General features: G+C 37.3%; 1 protein-coding gene across 1 annotated transcript in view; it reads left to right on the top strand.

The window, feature by feature from the left end:
* Positions 1–18,684, top strand: part of LOC135226485 (probable G-protein coupled receptor Mth-like 3) — a 26,473-nt gene extending 7,789 nt beyond the window's left edge. Inside the window, exons 2-9 of the mRNA XM_064266096.1 lie at positions 4,037–5,236; positions 5,802–6,096; positions 6,353–6,615; positions 7,885–7,963; positions 9,561–9,754; positions 15,811–15,982; positions 16,862–16,951; positions 17,842–18,684. Coding sequence (XP_064122166.1) covers positions 6,432–6,615; positions 7,885–7,963; positions 9,561–9,754; positions 15,811–15,982; positions 16,862–16,951; positions 17,842–18,196 — 1,074 coding nt within the window. The 5' untranslated portion in view covers positions 4,037–5,236; positions 5,802–6,096; positions 6,353–6,431 and the 3' untranslated portion in view covers positions 18,197–18,684. The remainder of the gene's footprint in view (positions 1–4,036; positions 5,237–5,801; positions 6,097–6,352; positions 6,616–7,884; positions 7,964–9,560; positions 9,755–15,810; positions 15,983–16,861; positions 16,952–17,841) is intronic.
* Positions 18,685–19,540: the final 856 nt, after the last annotated feature.

Genomic DNA, 19,540 nt, shown 5'->3' with positions numbered 1-19,540 from the left:
TATGGATTATATTAGATATAAGCTAGATAGTATAAGTATATATATAAATATATAGATATATTATTATATTTATATATAATTACTATATATTAAGTTACTAGATATTATATTATCATGATTATAATTATATAATATAATATATATAAAACTATAACATTATATTTATTATGATATATATATTATGATATAGATAACTTTATATGTATATATATATATATACTGTCATAGATATATAAATAAATGCTATATATAATATATAGTAATATATAGATACATATATCATAACTAATAATAGGCTATGATAGATATAATCATATTTATAAATTATATGTATATTATACTATAGTAATATATTATATATCTATATAGATACCATACTACTATAATACTATCATCATATTATATATATATATCATATATATAATTATATAATAACGTATTCAATATATATAATATTATCTATATATATACTATAATAAATAATACTATATATATTATACATATATATAGCATATCGATATAGTATATATCTATTAATAATCAATATTTTAATTTATCACTAATACTACTATATATACTATATAATTACTATATATATACAATATACTAATATGTATATATAATACTATTCTAATTTTATATATATAGTATATATATATATAATATAGATAATTAAATAAGTTAAGATATTGATATATAAATATATATAGATATATAAATAAATATCGATATATTTATTATATTTAATATGTATTTATTTATGATACTATATAGATATACTATATCATAATATATATATATATATAATTTTTTATATTATGAGTATATATATATATTGTATTTTTTTATATATTATATTTCCTCCATATTTCATTAGGTCATACAAATCAAGAGTCGTTGGGGAACTTACAACAAAAAATATACGGATTTATATTAAAAGCAAAGTGTATTAAATTGAATTAACTCTGATTCTTTACAGGATAGATTAAATGGAATGAGAACTCAAAGTTCAGATAAACTCAGATAACCCCGGGTCTAATTAACCAGTCTATACAGTAATTAAGTCACAACCACCATTTATCTAAAGAATTATCCCACCCCCCTTCTTCCACCAATTATAGTTCCCCCTACCGAGAACAAAAGTTGCCCTCCACAAACGAACCGCCTGTCAGAAGAAGAGGGAGAACAATGAAGAAATCATACACAATTGTAAATACAAAGAAAGTCAAAAAGATTTAAACTGGAAAGTAGAACATCCTTACAAAACTATCAAAAATACAGTCAAGCCACACCTTTTGGCTAAAATAGATAGAAATCACTCACCCCATTCTCAACCTAGAATCTCCAAGCACTTAACAGAAAATTCGTTTGGCAGAGCCATATCGGCTCTTTCTCTCCCCGTAACAGTCTCTATGGTTCTCGCTAATTACATGCTATTATGAATGAAAGAGGCTCACACGTACACACAAACTCACACCCATCGTTCACGCCCTGAAACCACTCATATCCAGTTTCAAAGTCACTTCTGACGAACGCCCATAACGACAGACGAGCGTTGACCTGCCTAGGTAAGGATTTTAATGTCACACTATCCAACTAGACATATCAGCATTCCTAAGCTGAGATGTTCTCTGTCTCCATGGGAAGCTAAAAACGATGATTCCCAATTTCTGAGGAATGTCCAAAACACGTGACATACAACAATGTCTCATACATATCATATCATATTATATATCAGTCTTTATATGTTACACACACACGCACAAACATATATATATATATATATATAAGATATATTTGAGATATATATATATATATATATATATATATGTATATTAGGAGATATAACTATATATATATATATATATATTATAATATTACATATAGTATGTATATATATATATATATAATATATATATATATATATTTATATATATATGATATATATATATATATATTATATATACTATATATTATTATATATATATATAGATATGTGTATATATATATATGTGTGTGTGTGTATAGTACTGGTAATCTTCTTAGGCACGAAGATATAGTAATTCAGTTGTATTTCACATAGAAAAGGAAAATAGTATGTCTCAAAAAATGCCCAACAGTGTCGTCCTCCAATGGACCTCTTCTTGGAGAGTTTATTAAAGAAAGAGATCAAGTTTACAGAGCATGTAGCTAAGAAAGGCCTAAAGTTTTTAAACATACAGTTACCATAAACTAGTAGTTTGAACTACACACTATTCAGCAGTAAAATAACAATAAAACAATAATAGCAGTTGAACAAATGAAAAATACCAAAATATCTAACGAGGTAATACATCCATTTGAAACAGCATAACATACAGTACATATTAACAAGCGTATACTGTATGATAGTTAATGGGTAACTTTATCCAATTTGTACTGATGTTTCATGACATGTAAGATAAAAGGTTCTAATTTATACAAACCAGGTGATAAATGAAAATTTTATCCTTTGCTGTGAGCAATGCAAGCTGTCTCTATCAAATTTCTGTCAATAAAACCTGTGCTCTTAAACAAAATCTTTGACCCGAGACAGTCAATCGGTACATTACACATACTACTATGAACACATAAGGCATTGCTTGTATTATTTGTTCGTATATTATATTTATGATTTAAAATGCGTTTTTCGAGTGTCTTCCCAGATTGTCCTATATAAAAACTACCGCACTTGCATGGGATCTTACAAACTTTCTAAATTCTTAGTAACATTATTGCAACCACTTGTTGGTACACTATCTGATTCTCATGTTGAAAATAATTTAGATTTTGTAAACAGATTGATCAGGAAAACCCCAAAGGATGATGAAATAATGGATGTATTACCTAGTTAGATATTTTGGTATTTTTCATTTGTTCAACTGCTATTATTGTATGATTGTTATTTTACTGCTGAATAGTGTGTAGTTCAAACTACTAGTTTTTGGTAACTGTATGTTTAAAAATTTTAGGCCTTTCTTGGCTACAGGCACTGTAAACTTGATCTCTCTCTTTAATAAACTCTCCAAGAAGAGGTCCATTGGAGGACGACACTGTTGGGCATTTTTTGAGACACACCATTTTCATTTTCCTATGTGGAATACAACTGAATATATATATATATATATATATATATATATATCAGTAAAAACATCCCAACATATATATACATATGTGTGTGTGTGTGTAATATGTATATTTATATAGATGTATATAATACATACATACACATATAGACATGGGTGCATATATATTTATATATATGTATATATATATATATATTATATATATATAGATATATATAAGAAGAGGAGAGAGAGAGAGAAGAGAGAGAGAGAGAGAGAGGAGATTATGGCAACAGCAAAGGAGTGAAAGATTCTCGCAGACCCCAGTGTTACATCCAGTCAGCAGTGACATGTGTCTCAACAACCGACACCAGAGTTCAGGTGAAAGTTGCTCTTGAGTGAATTTAGACCTAGTCTTAATTCTTCTTTTTTTTCTGTTAATGTAGCTGAGACGGCCATGATTTATGAAATCCAGAAGAAGAAAGAGAATTCCTTAATTCCCTGCATTAATTGTATGTAGGTCAGGACTTTCTCCGTTGGCTTCTTGGCCTCACTGTGACCCATTCCCATTGTGGATTGAGGGCAAGAGCTGAATTTCGAACGCCCAAGCCCTTCTCTCTTATCCAGCCTTGGGAGAGGCATCAGGATACAGACTTTCATGTCGGTATTGATCACAGTTACATGCAAGTCACGAACTCGAGAATGTGGAACAGTCTACTTTCCTCTGTGTTTCTCAGTCATCTCAAACGTTTGATTTTAATGGCCGAGTTGGACTTCTTCGAGGTAAACGAAGGCAAAGAACCTTATCGGTTTAAAATGGGAATGTTTTCGAATTATTGTCTTCATTTTCACGCAAGTTTTGGCTGATTTTTCGGTTTGTGTGTGTGTGTGTGTGTGTGTGTTTAATCATCAACACATTCTCACTGTTGTCGTATTGTCTTTTATTTCCCCAGGAGTGATCACCTGCGAAAGGAGACAAAGCTCAGTAGCTAGAGCAGGAAGACCAGTTTTTCCATCATCATCTCCAGCCTTCCAAAATGTCGCCTTCGTTCCCTCTCTTCTTTTGTTTCCTCATTGTCACTACAAGTGTCCGCTCCTTGCCTTCATCTGCTCAAAATTCCCCGACGAGAAAATCTCCCACAGAAGTCGTGGACTGGAATCGCGTCACCAACGATGCTACATCGCTTGATTCATCGCCACTTTCCCCGACAGTAGTGGAGGGGGAAACATTACCCTCTGTTATTCCAAATAAGACAGAATCGCTGCTCATCCCAGCCGTAACATCATCAGCGAATGAAACTCATTCCAGCGTAATTAGTCCTACAAAGCGAGAGGCTTCCGATAGCTCTACAACAACCGGAGAATCTCTGACCAATGGTACAGAGGGAGAAGTTTCCACTAGTCCAACCAAACATGGGGCTCTGATCACTGCTACAGAGAGAACGACTTCCTCTATTTCAGCAACAATGAAGGAACCTCTTCTGGTCGACGCTACAGAGGAAGAAGTTCCTCTCAGTCGTACTACAAATTTAGGAAATGAAGAGACCCTTTCCATCAACAGCACACCTGCCCTAATAGAGAAAAGTTCGCCTATTATAGAGTATGTAGGAAGAGAGGGTCGTATTAGCAATGATGTTTTATTTAGTGATGAAACGCAGGCTTTTACAAATAAAAGTTCAGCATCACAGTTAGAGGAGGGTCCCTTTCAGGACACTTCCCAGCTGACAAAACCGCATAACCAGGAAAAGAAAATACTTGCTTCCGCTGTACCCAGCAGAGAAGTGACAAAGGCCACATTTACGCCACCCGTCATAGCTAAGAAGTGCTGCGAGAGCAGCGAATTCTGGAATGGCAGCAACTGCGTTGCTGGAACAAATCCATTTCCCTTTGATCCTTTTACAGGTGCTACACAGGATCCAGAATCTGGTCATTACAATTTTACTTGGGAAACGATGATGCCGAACTGCCCAGAAGATTTTAAATACCAAGTTATCAGGTTTCCTGGAGAGGACGCCTCTTTGAGAGCAAACAAGACTCACAGCTACTTGGAGTGGACTGAATTATCCATGACCAGGCAAACCACACAGTACTGTATCGGTCAGCAACAAGATGGCGATTACTCTGCTGTTACGTGTATGGCAGATGAGGAGAAAGTAAGTTGTACTGTATAAAACTATACAACGCTTCCAGTCTTTATATTCATATTTCATAATCTAGGTTTGCATTTTTATTTTCCTTTTTTAATTGTTGTTTCTTGACCGAAGATATTCGGCCACTGATCTCTTTTGATTTAAGTATCATTTCATGTTGTTTTGGTTTGTGTTCAGTTCTTGATGTCCAAAGTGAACAATTGTTTGGTACTATCAGTGCAAAGCTCATTGCTAATTGTAAAAAGGTGATATAACATGCCAAAGAATGTTATTGTTACTTAATGTCATGAGGTTTTATGCTTTAAAGGAACTTTATAAATATTTAGAATTAAACACTAGCGTACTTTTTTTGAGCTCAAAGAAAGAATTACTCTTAGAGCAAAACTTAGTAAGGTTAATTCAGTTAATATCTCTGCAGGTATCTCAGTAACTAGTCTTGTAATGATAAGTAATGTATGGTCATTCCTGAGTACTCTACTAAATATGCATTAGGTCATAGTGTGCGTAGAAAATAGCAATATGGGAGTTATCATAAGCGAAGATTCTAGTCCACATGCATTAATTACAGGTATGCAACGGAGGCACCTGCATAAGGAAGTGCTGCCCTCAAGGAGAGGTCAAATCTTTCGGTAATTGCAAACCTGGAAACTGGAACTTAAGCTTGTCCTTCTACACACCCTCGGGGGACGAGTCGGAGGCGCCGCGGGACCTTCAGTTGGTGCCGCTAGTCCCAAACTGTATTTACAAATCCTCAATAATGTTCCCTTCAGGTTATCGTCTCCTTCCTACCGGCAAACTCTACCTCACAGAGACAGAACAGATTATAGAAAACGACAAGTTCTGTACCGAATATTACAAAGAAGGTATGCTGTTCCTGTGGAACATTCGCGTCTCTTGGCTGTGATTATCTAATTTTTTTTATTAGTACTACCTGTTGATACCTCCTAAAATTCCATTTTTCATCACCAGCTACTTGAGAATTGAAAACCTTTTTTCAGCTTACGTGATTGCATGATCTCGCAGACGAATGCTGCGCTTTTAAAACATATGAAAGGCAGACGAGTTATCTGCTGGATTGATCTCAGAAACTCCTTTAATATCTATTCCATCCCATTTCAGCAAATGCAATCATCGTGGGTACTGCTTCGAGAAGCCTTCTAAAGTTCAAACATGGAAGGTCTTCCTGGCACCCATCGGGATGATCATCTCTATCCTTTGTCTGGCCTTCCTGATTCTCCTCCACTTCTCCACGAAGAAGCTCTTGAACCTCCAAGGTTACTGCTTCCTCTGTTACTCGATCTCGCTCCTGCTGGCGTATGTCGGGTTCTTCGTCAGTTTCAAGTACTCGAAGCAAATGAACAATATGCACTGCGTTTTCAATGGTGAGATTTTCCAAGTGGTTTAACTGAACTTTAATATTACGGCTCTCTCTCTCTCTCTCTCTCTCTCTCTCTCTCTCTCTCTCTCTATAATGGATGGAAACTAGAGCTGAAGAGATACACACATCTCATTATGGGAACTTCTTTACATACAAGATATGTGACACGTGGAATAAACTGCTACCAGAAGTTGTAAACAGCAACAGTGTGGAAGAGTAAAAGAAAGCTAGACAAAATCATCAGGAAACTGTGAATGCACAGTAAAACCTGATGATGCCTCCTCGGATGGACTAACAAGTCTTAGAGGCATCCTAATTCTTGTAACTCTCTCTCTCTCTCTCTCTCTCTCGTTGCATCATAAACCCATCTATGTCCATATATGTCTTGGTCTTTCACGGTGGTGATTTTATTTTTGGGGGTAAATATGTCAAAAGTAGCTCTAAGGCAAAACCCAGAAAGCAATTTGCTGATCATTCCCAGGACGCGAGACATTAGGAATGTTCTCCTTCTCATAAGATGAACGGACTTCATTAAGGTTTTGATTAGTTTTCAATTGTAGGAGTAATTGAGCGCGCGAAGGAGTTGGGGTACTATCAGGTTGAAATAAAGGTTATTAGTTTGTACAAAAATCATCCTTATTGCAGGCCTGTACAGAGGGGGATCACTATGGGAGTGTCTAAAATTTCTGGAAGTTCATATTTTCTGTGACTAGGTATCCTTAAAATTCTGTTAACCAAAGTCAGTACTTTGAATAACATCTAATTGGGTAGAAGTGCATAGACCGTATTTCTTCTTGATATAACTAAAATAAAATTTTCAAGTAATTCAATTTGTATATAACGATATATGGAATGACATTTATAGAAGAAAAGGTCCTGTTTTGGGAAAAAAAGACCCCTCCCCATGAAAAAAACTCTGGGTACGGCCCTGCTTAGTATATGTTTATATACACATTGATAATTATTTTTGCAACAGGTGCGTATATACAGTATGATGTACATTGCTTATAAAAGTGTCCAAAGGAGTTTGGGTTGGAACTGAATACGCATGTTGAAGCTATATGGGAAAGGGAAATTACTACCAATTGTGGATATCAAAGAGAAACTACAGAAACTGGCGGGGTAGTTTGGAATTGACTGCACAGGAGGACACAGCTTTTCCTCCTGAAACAATTTCTTGATCATGCTAAATGCTTCTTTAGCCAACGATTGTTTCCTTATTTGAAATCGTCTTTATATAATAATCTTAATACGAAATCTATTTATTTGGCAGCCCTGTTCAGCCAGTTCACTCTTCATGCAGCGTTCTTCTGGCTCAGCGTCATGTGCTTTGATATCTGGAGAGTGATCAGGTAGGAATCTTCTTTTTAAACCTTTTAACGCTTACACACATTCTTTATCTTTTCAGTTGTTGTTACACCACATGTGCTATCCTAACAGTCCTCATTAGTTTTAGCCTTTTTATCTTTTGTTAGCAACTAGCACGCACACTTCAGTCGCGTAAAGGAGAGTTGGCTCAACAATTCTTCCTCATATCCCACGATACCATCTTACTTCACCTATCCAGTGAGTCGTCGTTCGCTCATACTCCCATTGTCCCTATATTTGCTCCCAAAGGCCTATACTGACCAACAGCTTCCAACTTCCTTCAACATATTTACATTCATTAGTCCTGGATTCCACAACCTTATCCTTTGCATACATGCATGTATGTAGTATATATATGTAATGAGGATATGATCCTCATTATTCATTTGGTAAACGTGTAACTCGAGCGTCAGGCAAACAACAAACAAATCTCTCTCTCTATAAGCAACTAGCGGCTCGCGACTTTTCTTTCTCTCTCTCTCTTTCTAACAGCGATACCTCTCTCTCTCTCTCTCTCTCTCTCTCTCTCTCTACTTCTTTCTCTCCACTCTAACAGGTAAACAAAATGAGAGAGTTGCATTATGAAAAATACATTTATTAAGTAACAAAAGATAATGATCCAAGTCTTACTGACTAACTTAAAAACCCCAACAGTAAAATGTCTAAACTGTATTGGTCACACCAAATGTCTCCCTCGGTCCCCACATAGTTCCTTGCCAGAACCGTCTGTTTCAAAGACACGAGAACACCCCGTAAGTACACACATAAGTTTAACAGCAGAGATCAAAGATTGAATATTCCCATAAAATGTTAAATAGACAACAAGCCACTCTTTGGCTAAAATATTATAAGACTCACCCAAGCAGCCGGAATATTTAACACACTATATTATAAAGAGACTTTCGGTGAGCACCACGGCATCCTGCCTTTCTTCCAAAGACGCCTCTATCCAAATCCCTCATAGACTTGGGTATCATACATCAAGAATAGAAGAAGCACACACGCACATACGAATGCACATTTCGTTAGCGCCTCACATTACTGGCTGCAACCAGTTTCCCAAAGGCACTTTGAGAAGAGTTCATAAACTGTCGTACATTGACTTGTCTTTCTACGCAGTTTTATCTCACGCCACCCACAGAAACCATTCATCAGCTTTTCTCGGGTCGTTGCTTCTCCACATTCCAATAGGTCACAGCGAACATATTGGCAATATATCATTAATCATAACCCTAGGCGTAATATATATATGTATATATATATATATATATATACATATATATATATATATATATATATATATATATATATATATATATATATATATATATATATGTGTGTGTGTGTGTGTGTGTGTGTGTGTATGTATATGTATAGATGTATGTGTGTGAGTAAGCATAGCCATTCATCTTCATCTACACACGCCCAAGATCGTTCATCTGTCCAATGAAAAGATGATAAGTTGAAATCTAATTTCAGAAAGTTACAGAAGAGAATAAGATGAAAGTTAATATTAACTCCCCTCTCTCTCTCTCTCTCTCTGGTTTCACTCACTTTTAAATTAGTATTTCTCTTCCTCAGATCCTCGGTGAAGCTTATCCCCCTGACGGGAATCCTAGAGAACGACAAGCAGAAATTCCTCCTGTACACATCCTACGCCTTCGGGTGTCCCTTGGTCATCGTCCTGGTGACGCTCATCATGCAATTTCTCCCGCAGGTGGCCTCCGCCAGGTTGATCGTTCCAGGGTTTGGAGAGGAGTCCTGTTGGTTCGCAGGTAAAAGGAATTAGGTATATAAATATTAATGAATTCTATTTGGAATATTCTTCAGTTTGTCTAGTTGACCAAGTTGTTCATTATCTTTATTCATTTCTACTTATTTCATCGTTTGTTCTTTTCTCTCCCATTTGCCATTGTATTTTGTGGAAACTGACTTAATGGCATCTTCAGCGCTTTCAAAATGATTGTCTTATGTTTTTCAGTAAAAATAATCTTGCTTTGTTCAACACAAGGTGCATCTGTATATCTTTTTTATGAGTAGTATTCATGCCATGGTACTTGTACTAAAGGAAATATCTCATCGTTATGTGTAAATTTAGCTCTCTTACCAGACCACTGGTTTTGGTGCCAATGTAAAATACTTGTCTTCCACCAAAGTATTTTTTTGAAAATAAGAGATGATAAGTTTAACAGATGTTAGTCACAAAAAAATATTTCCCTAGTTGACCGAAAAAGAACGTTTGCCATCGAGGAGAAACAGGTGTATAAATGTCCAATGAGAAACTGTTGAGTGCTGTTAATATACAGTGGTACCTCGAGATACGAAATTAATCCGTTCCGAGGCGGCCTTCGTATCATGGGTTTTTCGTATCTTGGAACACATTTTACATGTAAAATGGCTAATCCGTTCCAAGCCCTCCAAAAACACCCCATTAAATTTCATAACAAAGCTAAATTGACCTATAAAATCGATGAGTGATACTTTCTTCTTGATTTGTCCATCAATGAAATACTACAACAATTTGGACCATTCAATACCTAAATTAAGAATAAAAATGCAAAGCCTGTAAATAAAGTGTATATTAGTGTACAAGAAATATTATTACTGTAACGTAAAATGTGGAAGCTTACCTTTCGGGTGAGGCTATCTCCGAAAGTGGCGGCAGAGGAGGAGGAGGACAAACGGCAGATAATGTACGTACGTACTTACACTTAACTTTACGAAAACATAATAAATTTAAGGAAAACTATAAAACTAAAATTTACGAAACACATTAACAAAACTGTAACACTTAACTTACAAAAATCTACAAATTAAAATTTTTTTTTTCTTTTTTTTTTTTCCTTTTTTTTGATTTTTAACTTTTTTTTTTTACTTTTACGTAGGCTTTTTTTTTTTTTTTTTTTTTTTTTTTTTTTTTTTTACAGAATTTCAACTTCATCACCACTTTCAACGTTCTGTTTTTCATCACTTGGTTCTTCCTTTTTGCTTTCAACATTCTGTTTTTTATCACTTGGTTCTTCCTTTTTGCTTACTCCTGCTAATGCTGAAGGCCTCTTTAAAAAATAACGATCCAAGGAAGGTTGCTTCTGCCTACTTTTCACAATGTTCCTGAAACGACTCAGGCAAACGTCATCGAACTGCGCAAGCATACGACCTGTGTGAGCCTCTTCCTCGCCGCTGTTAGAGAACTCCTCTTGAACGACGTTATGTTGCATGGCCTCCAACTCCTTCAGGTCATCCGTCGTAAGCTCCTCTTGGTGCTCCTCGAGAAGGTTGTTGATGTCGTCCTCGTCGACGACCAGCCCCATGGACTTGCCGAGTGCAACGATCTCGTCAAGATCTGGTTCCAAAACAGTTTCGGGATCGTCAACTGTTTCTGACTCTGCAGCACCAGCTTTGCCCACGTCGAATCCCTTGAAGTCTCGGGCGGATACGGCATCAGGCCAGAGTTTCCTCCACGAGGAATTCAAGGTTCACCTCGAAACCTCCTGCCAAGCTTGGTCGATGAGTCTGATGCAAATGACGATGTCAAAATGCTCCTTCCAAAATTGACGCAAGGTGAGGTTTGTGGTATCGGTGATGTCGAAACATCTCTTGAAAAGATGTTTCGTGTACAGCTTCTTAAAGTTCGCTATCACTTGCTGGTCCATGGGCTGGAGGAGAGGGGTGGTGTTGGGCGGAAGAAAAAGAATCTTGATGAAGGAATACTCCGCTAGGATATCTTCCTCGAGGCCAGGAGGGTGGGGAGGGGCATTGTCCAACACCAGCAGACATTTCAGGGGGAGGCGCTTCTCTTCCAAAAATTTCTTCACTGTCGGGCCGAAACACAGATTTACCTTCACTCAGTGAACAAAAAAAAGCCTCGTTACCCAGGCTTTTGCATTAGCCTCCACATCACTGGAAGCTTCTCCTTCAGCACTTTGTGGGCCTTGAAGGCTCGAGAAGTCTCGGAATGATACACCAGTAGAGGCTTCACCTTGCAATCCCCACTGGCGTTTGAACAAAGTGCGAGTGTAAGCCTGTCTTTCATAGGCTTATGCCCGGGTAGCTTCTTCTCTTCCTCCGTGATGTACGTCCGGCGAGGCATTTTTTTTCCAAAAAAGGCCAGTCTCATCACAATTGAAGACTTGCTGAGAACTGTAGCCTTCCTTGGTCATCATCTCGTCGAAAGTCTTCTTAAATGCTCCGGCCGCTTTCATGTCCGAGCTGGCAGCCTCCCCATGACGCACCACCGAATGGATGCCAGTTCGTTTACGAAATTTCTCGAACCAGCCATGCGAAGCCTTGAACTCTGGGGTTTGCGTTGAAGTCCCTTCCCCTCCATCGTCTTCCGCCTGCCCAATCAAATCGCCGAAAATAGCGCTGGCCTTGTGGGCGATTGCTGTCTCCATTACCGTATCGCCAGCGGTTTCTTTGTCTTTTATCCAGACGAGGAGCAGCCGTTCCATCTCGTACACGTGGGTCCTCTTGCTGGACAAAATAGTGATGCCCTTCGATGGTGTAGCTGCTTTGATGGCATCCTTCTGTTTAAGGATGGTGCCTATTGTCGACGGATTACGGCCGTATTCCTTTGTGATCACACTCAATTGCATACCAGCTTCGTACTTCTTGATGATCTCCATCTTTGTCTCCAAAGAGAGCATGCGCTTCTTTCCGTGAATTTCAACTTTCTTGGGACCCATGACTACGTTATCTTGTATGTAATTTACGTATAAGTAACACAATAAAGTTTCCGCACAACACGATAGTATACTGCAACGAAATCACTAACGAATTTACGTTACTAAACGAAATCGTTGGACCGAACGAATGCCGTGTGCGTACGATAGAGATGTTGGTACGAAGAGGCCGAGATAGGTACGCCACCACGTATACGTATAAGATGCATGATGGGAGGGATGCTGTCCAATAGGAGAGAAGGATTTCATGGCTTGGCTAGCATCAGGAACCAATGGGAGAGCAGGAGGATGGTGGCGAGTCTACCAGTACTAAGATGGCGGCGCAAGTTTCAAAATTGTTATCCGGGCGAATCTCGGACTTTCAGAAACCTTTCGTATCTTGAAAACTTTACGTATGTAGAGTAGTAAAATTTTTCGCATTGGCTTTCGTATCTCGAGTTTTTCGTAAGCTGAGCCTTTCGTATCTCGAGGTACTACTGTATCAGCTGCAGCTGCTGTTTCAAAATCTGAAAAAATTTCCATGATTTTTTATCCAGATTTTGCTCAGTACTACATTTCTTTATTTCTTTTGATATCAGACTTTGCAAAGTTAATGTTATGCCTCGGGACTCATGTTACTTCCCTTTCAAATTTGAGTAGTCATTAGTTGTCTGAAAAGAAGACTATTGTGTCTATTTTGTCTGTCCTTCCGCACTTTTTCTGTCCGCCCTCAGATCCTAAAAACTACTGAGGGTAGAGAGCCGCAAATTGATATGTTGACCACCCAGCCTCCAATCATCAAACATGCTAAATTGCAGCCCTCTAGCATTAGTAGTTCTTATTTTATTTAAGGTTAAAGTTACGCATAATCGTACGTTAGGTACCAATATAGGCCAGGCCACCACCGGGCTGTGGTTAAAGTTTCATGGGTAGCGGCCCATAGAGTATTATACCGAGACCTCAGAAATATATATCTATTTTCGGTGGATTTGATTATACGGTGTACAGAAAACTCGATTTTTTTATTGCATCATGTTTGGAAAATCAAAAGTCATAAAAATAGTTACCAAAAAAGGTAAAGGAGATGCATGATATTTTGCAACTTGCAAAACAAGGAGAAATTGCTATTTATACCAGCAATTGCAGAGAAATCATATTTTGTGTCATCTCAAATATTAGATTCTTTTGCTGTAGCTAAAATCGAATACATTCGGCGTGGCCAAGACAAAGGATCACTTTCACCTGTATTTCACATCTTGCCACATAATTAGCATCCAGAAAGCACTGAACTTAATAGACAGAATCTGTCTGATACTTTACAAGTACGATATATATATATACAAGTTCAAGATTGCAACATTCTGGAAGCACTAAATATAATGTAAAGAATGTATATTTTATACATAACACGTACGATAAATATGCAAGATTTTTATAAATCTTGTCGTATTCATGACTCATATTATCAGCAATGCTTTATCTCTGAAAAATTGTTAATAATATAAGTCTTAAGTACGGCAAGATTTAAACAATATTGTATTCTTAACGTAATTTAATATATATATAAAATGTATTTGAAATTCCGAAGATGTATCGTATTTGCAATTTATCAGATACGTTCTGTATATCAAGTTCAGTGCTTTTTGGACGTTTATCATACAGAAAGATGTGGTACTGAAAACACCACTTACATCCTGATACGTTGACCCTAAGTAGACAAGTGAGCTCTAAGAGGAAAAGAGGAAGTGAAGCTTGAGAGAACAGAGATGAGAATGCTGAGGTGGATTATGGGAATGTCGCTGCTTGAGAGATTTGACAGTGATGAGATAAGAAGAAGGGCAGGAGGCTTAGTAAAGATTTCAGAGGTGATGAGAGAGTCACGATTGAGATGGCATTGGCATGTGTTGAGGATGGATGACGAGGAGGGAGTGAAGAGGGTTTGGGAGGAACCTGTTAGAGGAAGAAGATCGAGAGGGAGACAGAAGTAGATGGCGTATAAAAGTGAAGGAAGATATGGAGAGAAGAGGTTTGGTGGAGGATGATGACTTGGATAGAAGGCAGTGGAGAAGGCGCATCAGGAAACCGATCCCTTAATTTAGGGACAACGGTGGGAAAGAAGAAGACTTACGACTAAGATGACTTTTAGGATTTGTTGATCAAGTCATGAATTTTTTGCTCTTTTATTAATTTGTAAAGTGGGTGTTTCTGCAATACAAACTTGCCCCTGTTTTTGAATAGCAAAAATGCAGTTGTTTCTACAAATCAAAATTCATTAATGTTTTTGTATAATAAGATCCCTATATTCCCACATCTCTTTTCACAATGACATTTCTGTTCCCCTATATGAGAATTTCGAAATGCTTGGACATCCGAGAATTATCACAATAGAATTCCTGTAATTTTCTACAAAATGTATTCATGGCATGTTTCTGTACAATAGAATTTCTATATCTTTTTTCAGATGAGGATTTTCTGATGTTTTTACACTGTAAAAACTGAATTCATATATGCTTCGCCTTCATAGAATTCCCGTACATTTTCTGTATAATAAAACCTATAGTTTTTCGCACAAAAGAGTTCCCATATATTTCTATGATAAAAAAAGTCAAGTATTTTTTTCTAATAATTCCATCATATAACCCCAGTAAATTTCTTCGCAAATGAATTCCCAAATGCTTAAAAAGAAAAGTTCATAGGAGTTAGACAAAACAGGGTACGAATGATTAGTGAAAACAATATCAGGCTGAGACCAACGAAGAAGAAGAAGAAGAAGAAGAAGAAGAAGAAGAAGAAGAAGAAGAAGAAGAAGAAAAAGAAGAAGAATGTCAACATGGAGGGCCTACCTTGTGGTACCAGGGAAATCTTGACAATGATTGATTGACTGACTGATCGAGCGCATAAATGTACAGAAGAATGATTAACTGATTGATTGAAAGCATAAATGTGCAGAGGGTTGATTTTTTGATAAGTTGAAAATATAAACCTGTAGAGGGTAATCTTACCTGAGTACACCATTAGGCAAATGGAAAAACATGAAACGTGATGTCGTCATTCGGAAATTACGGCCTCTTCGTGAAGCCATCAGTAAATCTTATTATTTCTTGCAGAAACGCGATAGTTATGCTTATTTTTATTCATTTATTCATTATTTATTTATTTTTAACTTCCAGGTGAACTGGCGCAGTTCCTCTACTTCTATCTGGCCATTGCAACGTTGATCGTCCTGAGTCTCTGCATGCTGGGTCACGTGACCCACATGCTGCGCCAAGCCGAGCCAGGAATGGGGTGTTGCCTTCGCAAGAGCAAAGGTCCCCGAGCCTTCAACAGGCAGCATCTCTCGTTGTGAGTTTTTAGTTGCCTCAGAGAGTAAAATCTACCGAGGCTAGAGGGCTGCGAATTGGGATGTTGATCATCCACCCTCTAGTCATCAAACATACCAAATTGCAGCTCTCTAGCCTCAGTAGTTTTTATTTTGTTTAGGGTTAGCGTTAGCCATAATCATGCGTTTTGCAACGATATAAGTGCCAACAACACAGGCCACCACCGGGCCATGGCTGAAAATTTCCTGGGGCGTGTCTGAGAGTTTTATACAGCATTACACTGTACAGAAAACTAGATTTCTTCGGAGCATATTTTACTGGTTTTATTTGGATATTATTTCAGGTGTTTTCAGTAAATTTTGGAAAAGAAGACATCGCCCTTTTTAGGTCACTTGAAATTTTGACCAAGAGGGGTCCTTTCTCTCTCTTTTTTATTTTATATTTTTTGCTTAATTTTGACATCAAATAACTCTCGGTGAAAGATGAGGGATAATTTAGCTGAGTTTATGGGAGATGTTTAAATCAAATTCGGAAATAAGAGAAAAAGGATATCTAGGTCAAATCTGAAACTAGAATTTTAAAACTCTGAAACTAGAATTTAAAAACTAAACTAGAGTTTTAAAATTCTGAAACTAGAGTTTTAAAACTCTGAAACCAGAGTTTTAAAATTCTGGAACTAGAGTTTTAAAACTCTGAAACTAGAGTTTTAAAATTCTGAAACTAGAATGTTTAAACTCTGACAAAAGTGAAGTAAGTGGAGAAAGAGAAACAGAGAAATCATATCAAATCATTTATTCAGTACGAAGAAAAAACATAGCCTAATTCCCATCTAAAACGAGGACTCACAAGACTCAGATGAAGAACAAATTTCTAATATTTCTTATGTTCTCTTTTTTTTCAGATTTCGTCAGAGGCTGCTTATCTTCGTCTTGATGGCCATCTGCTGGTCCACAGAAGTACTTTCCCTGAGGATCCCGCCTAAGGACGCCTGGTGAGACTAGGCTCAACTGCTTCAAATACTGTCTTCACAAACATTAAGCTACAAATGTCCTTTAATATCTAATTCGCTCTACCTCGGAATTAACATATTTTCATATGTGTTAACCGAAGGGGAATTTTGCTCAGTTGATAAGAAATTCGCCGGCTCATGGATTCGAACAACGAAAACCAAGAATTCAGGGCGAACGGTGGCGCACTTTAACCCACAGGATTATCAAGATAGTCCTTGATAGTCCTGTGGGTTAAAGCACATAACTGTAAGTCCTGAAATCTTGGTTTCCGTGGTTCGAATCCATGGGCCGACGAATTTCATGACAATTAAACAAAATTCCCCTTCGGTTAACATACATTCCGAGGTAGAGCGGATTAGATATTATGGGACATTTGTAGCTTAATGCTTTTATATGAATCATGGTGATGTGATATAATTAATCATTATTTTAGTATATATTATATATATATATATATATATATAATATTATATACATATATATATATATTATATATATATATATATATATACATATATATATATTATACAGTTGTCACTAAACATTTAACCCAAATCAGCTTCCAATGGACTTAAATTACTTATTGCAATTTTCTGTAAATATTTTAACTTGAACACGACTGTCAAAAGGCAATCATCTATGCACCGATTCCTTTTTCCTTTATCATCTGATTTGTGCAACTTTATGCCTCACCTGATATTCAAATAACATCTCAGTGAAATGACGCAAAACTACGTAAAAGTTATGACTTACTTTCCAATGAATGATGGACAATTTCTCATCAACATCATAATGAATGACACTGTGTACTCAAACACGGAACATTCGACTTCAGTAAACACGACTCTAACGGAGCTTTGATTACTTTCAGGGTCGTCACCGACCTCCTCAATACACTTCAGGGAGTCATCGTGTTCATCATCTTCTTACTGAGCAAGCAGAAGAGGCAGCTGGTGAAAGAGAGCTTGCTAAAGATAGCCAAGAAGACCAAGAAGACACTGCAGAAAACCAAAAGCAACACGAAGAGCACAGCTGGAAGCACCGAGCAGTCACAGAGGGAGATGGCAAATATGCCCTCAGGGACACAAGTGTCTTCCGGCGGGTATGGGAATCGCAGTCCTCTCCAAGCCCAAGGGAATGGTTCAGCCCGAGGGATGCAGCGGCGGCGTAGTCAACGAAGGGTACAGGCAAGAGCACGAAGAAAAGAAAGGTGTCAGCGGGGCTGACGAGACAAAGGAAGCTGACATCCAAGTGTAGAGCCTAACGTAGTCTTCACTGACAGGGCCTCTAAAAGATTTGGTCTCGTCAAAGATAACTGAGCTCGTGGCAAGATTAGAGCCACAGACACGAAAGAAACGAACGTCAGGGGATGGTGGTTGTGAGGGGTACCAGCAATGCCGATAGTTAAAGGGAGACTGAAACTCGGTTGTGTATAAAGAGACTCCTTCACAGAGAATGCTGTGGGATTCTAGCATTGCTGGGTGATTTGTAGACAGAACAAGACTTGACATGAAACGAAGAACGTTTACTAGAATAACGATACAAGATATGATGTCTATGAAATAAGAAAACCCTACGCCCCTACCCCCCACTCTCTTGCCTATGTTGGTGTAGACCGAAGACGATGATGTATACAAAAAACGAAAGTGTTTTGCTGCATACGTCATAACTGTTACCACCCAGGTGTCCTTTTCCTAAGATTACCACTTTGTTTATCCCCCCCAAGTTTTACATCGTAGAGAATGTTTCTCAATCTTGCCATCGCTGATGATGTAGTTGCATGATTTCCTTCCTCCAGAAGAATCTTGTCTTTTGATGACCACCAATAAGATTTTCGTTGAAATTCAGGAATTTCTTCTTTCTGCATCTGTTGAGGAATCACCGAAGTAGACAAAGCGAAGAATTTGGGATCTTATTAGAACATTTGCCCCCCACCCCGAGGGTTTTTGACAGGGTTATGGTATCCTACCTTTGCGGCGTGTTTAGTAAAAGCACATTGGGGATGACCATAAAAACATAAACAAACGACTGTAAATGTTGTAAAGATAATACGCCCCAAAAAATTATAGTCCTAGAAAAAACGATCCCTGACACCCTTTAACTTTGCTGGGGGTCACTACCTAGAAAGAAATTTCCAAGAGGTTTTGCCAGATCAACAGCTTGTTTTAATTAGCTGTTGATATGTAAAATCCACCCTGACTCAGGGAATTTGTTGGGCAATGAGCGTCATGACTATCAATCCGTTTTCTCGTTGTACGATAACCTAGCTGAAATTGGACAGAGGAAGTATTGGGGGTTGAATGCATCACCTGAAAAACGCACCATGGGAGTGAATAGGCACCCTGCAGTCAAATAAACAAGACAATTAAATGTTGCTCCTCATATCTATGTTATAGTGGAACAACTCTTTCAATTGTATATGTATAGATAATATAATAGATATTAATATATTATATAATATATTATATAATATATTATATTCCTTTCGAGGGGGCATTTGTTTTGCCGCCCTTATGTGAGATATATATAATTATATATATAGATATATATCATAGATCATTATATATATA

The sequence above is a fragment of the Macrobrachium nipponense genome, chromosome 14 (assembly GCF_015104395.2).
Source record: "Macrobrachium nipponense isolate FS-2020 chromosome 14, ASM1510439v2, whole genome shotgun sequence".
NCBI classification, from domain to species: Eukaryota; Metazoa; Arthropoda; class Malacostraca; order Decapoda; family Palaemonidae; genus Macrobrachium; species Macrobrachium nipponense.
Note: the sequence above shows the minus strand (reverse complement) of the source record. Positions and strands in the feature narration are given on the sequence as shown.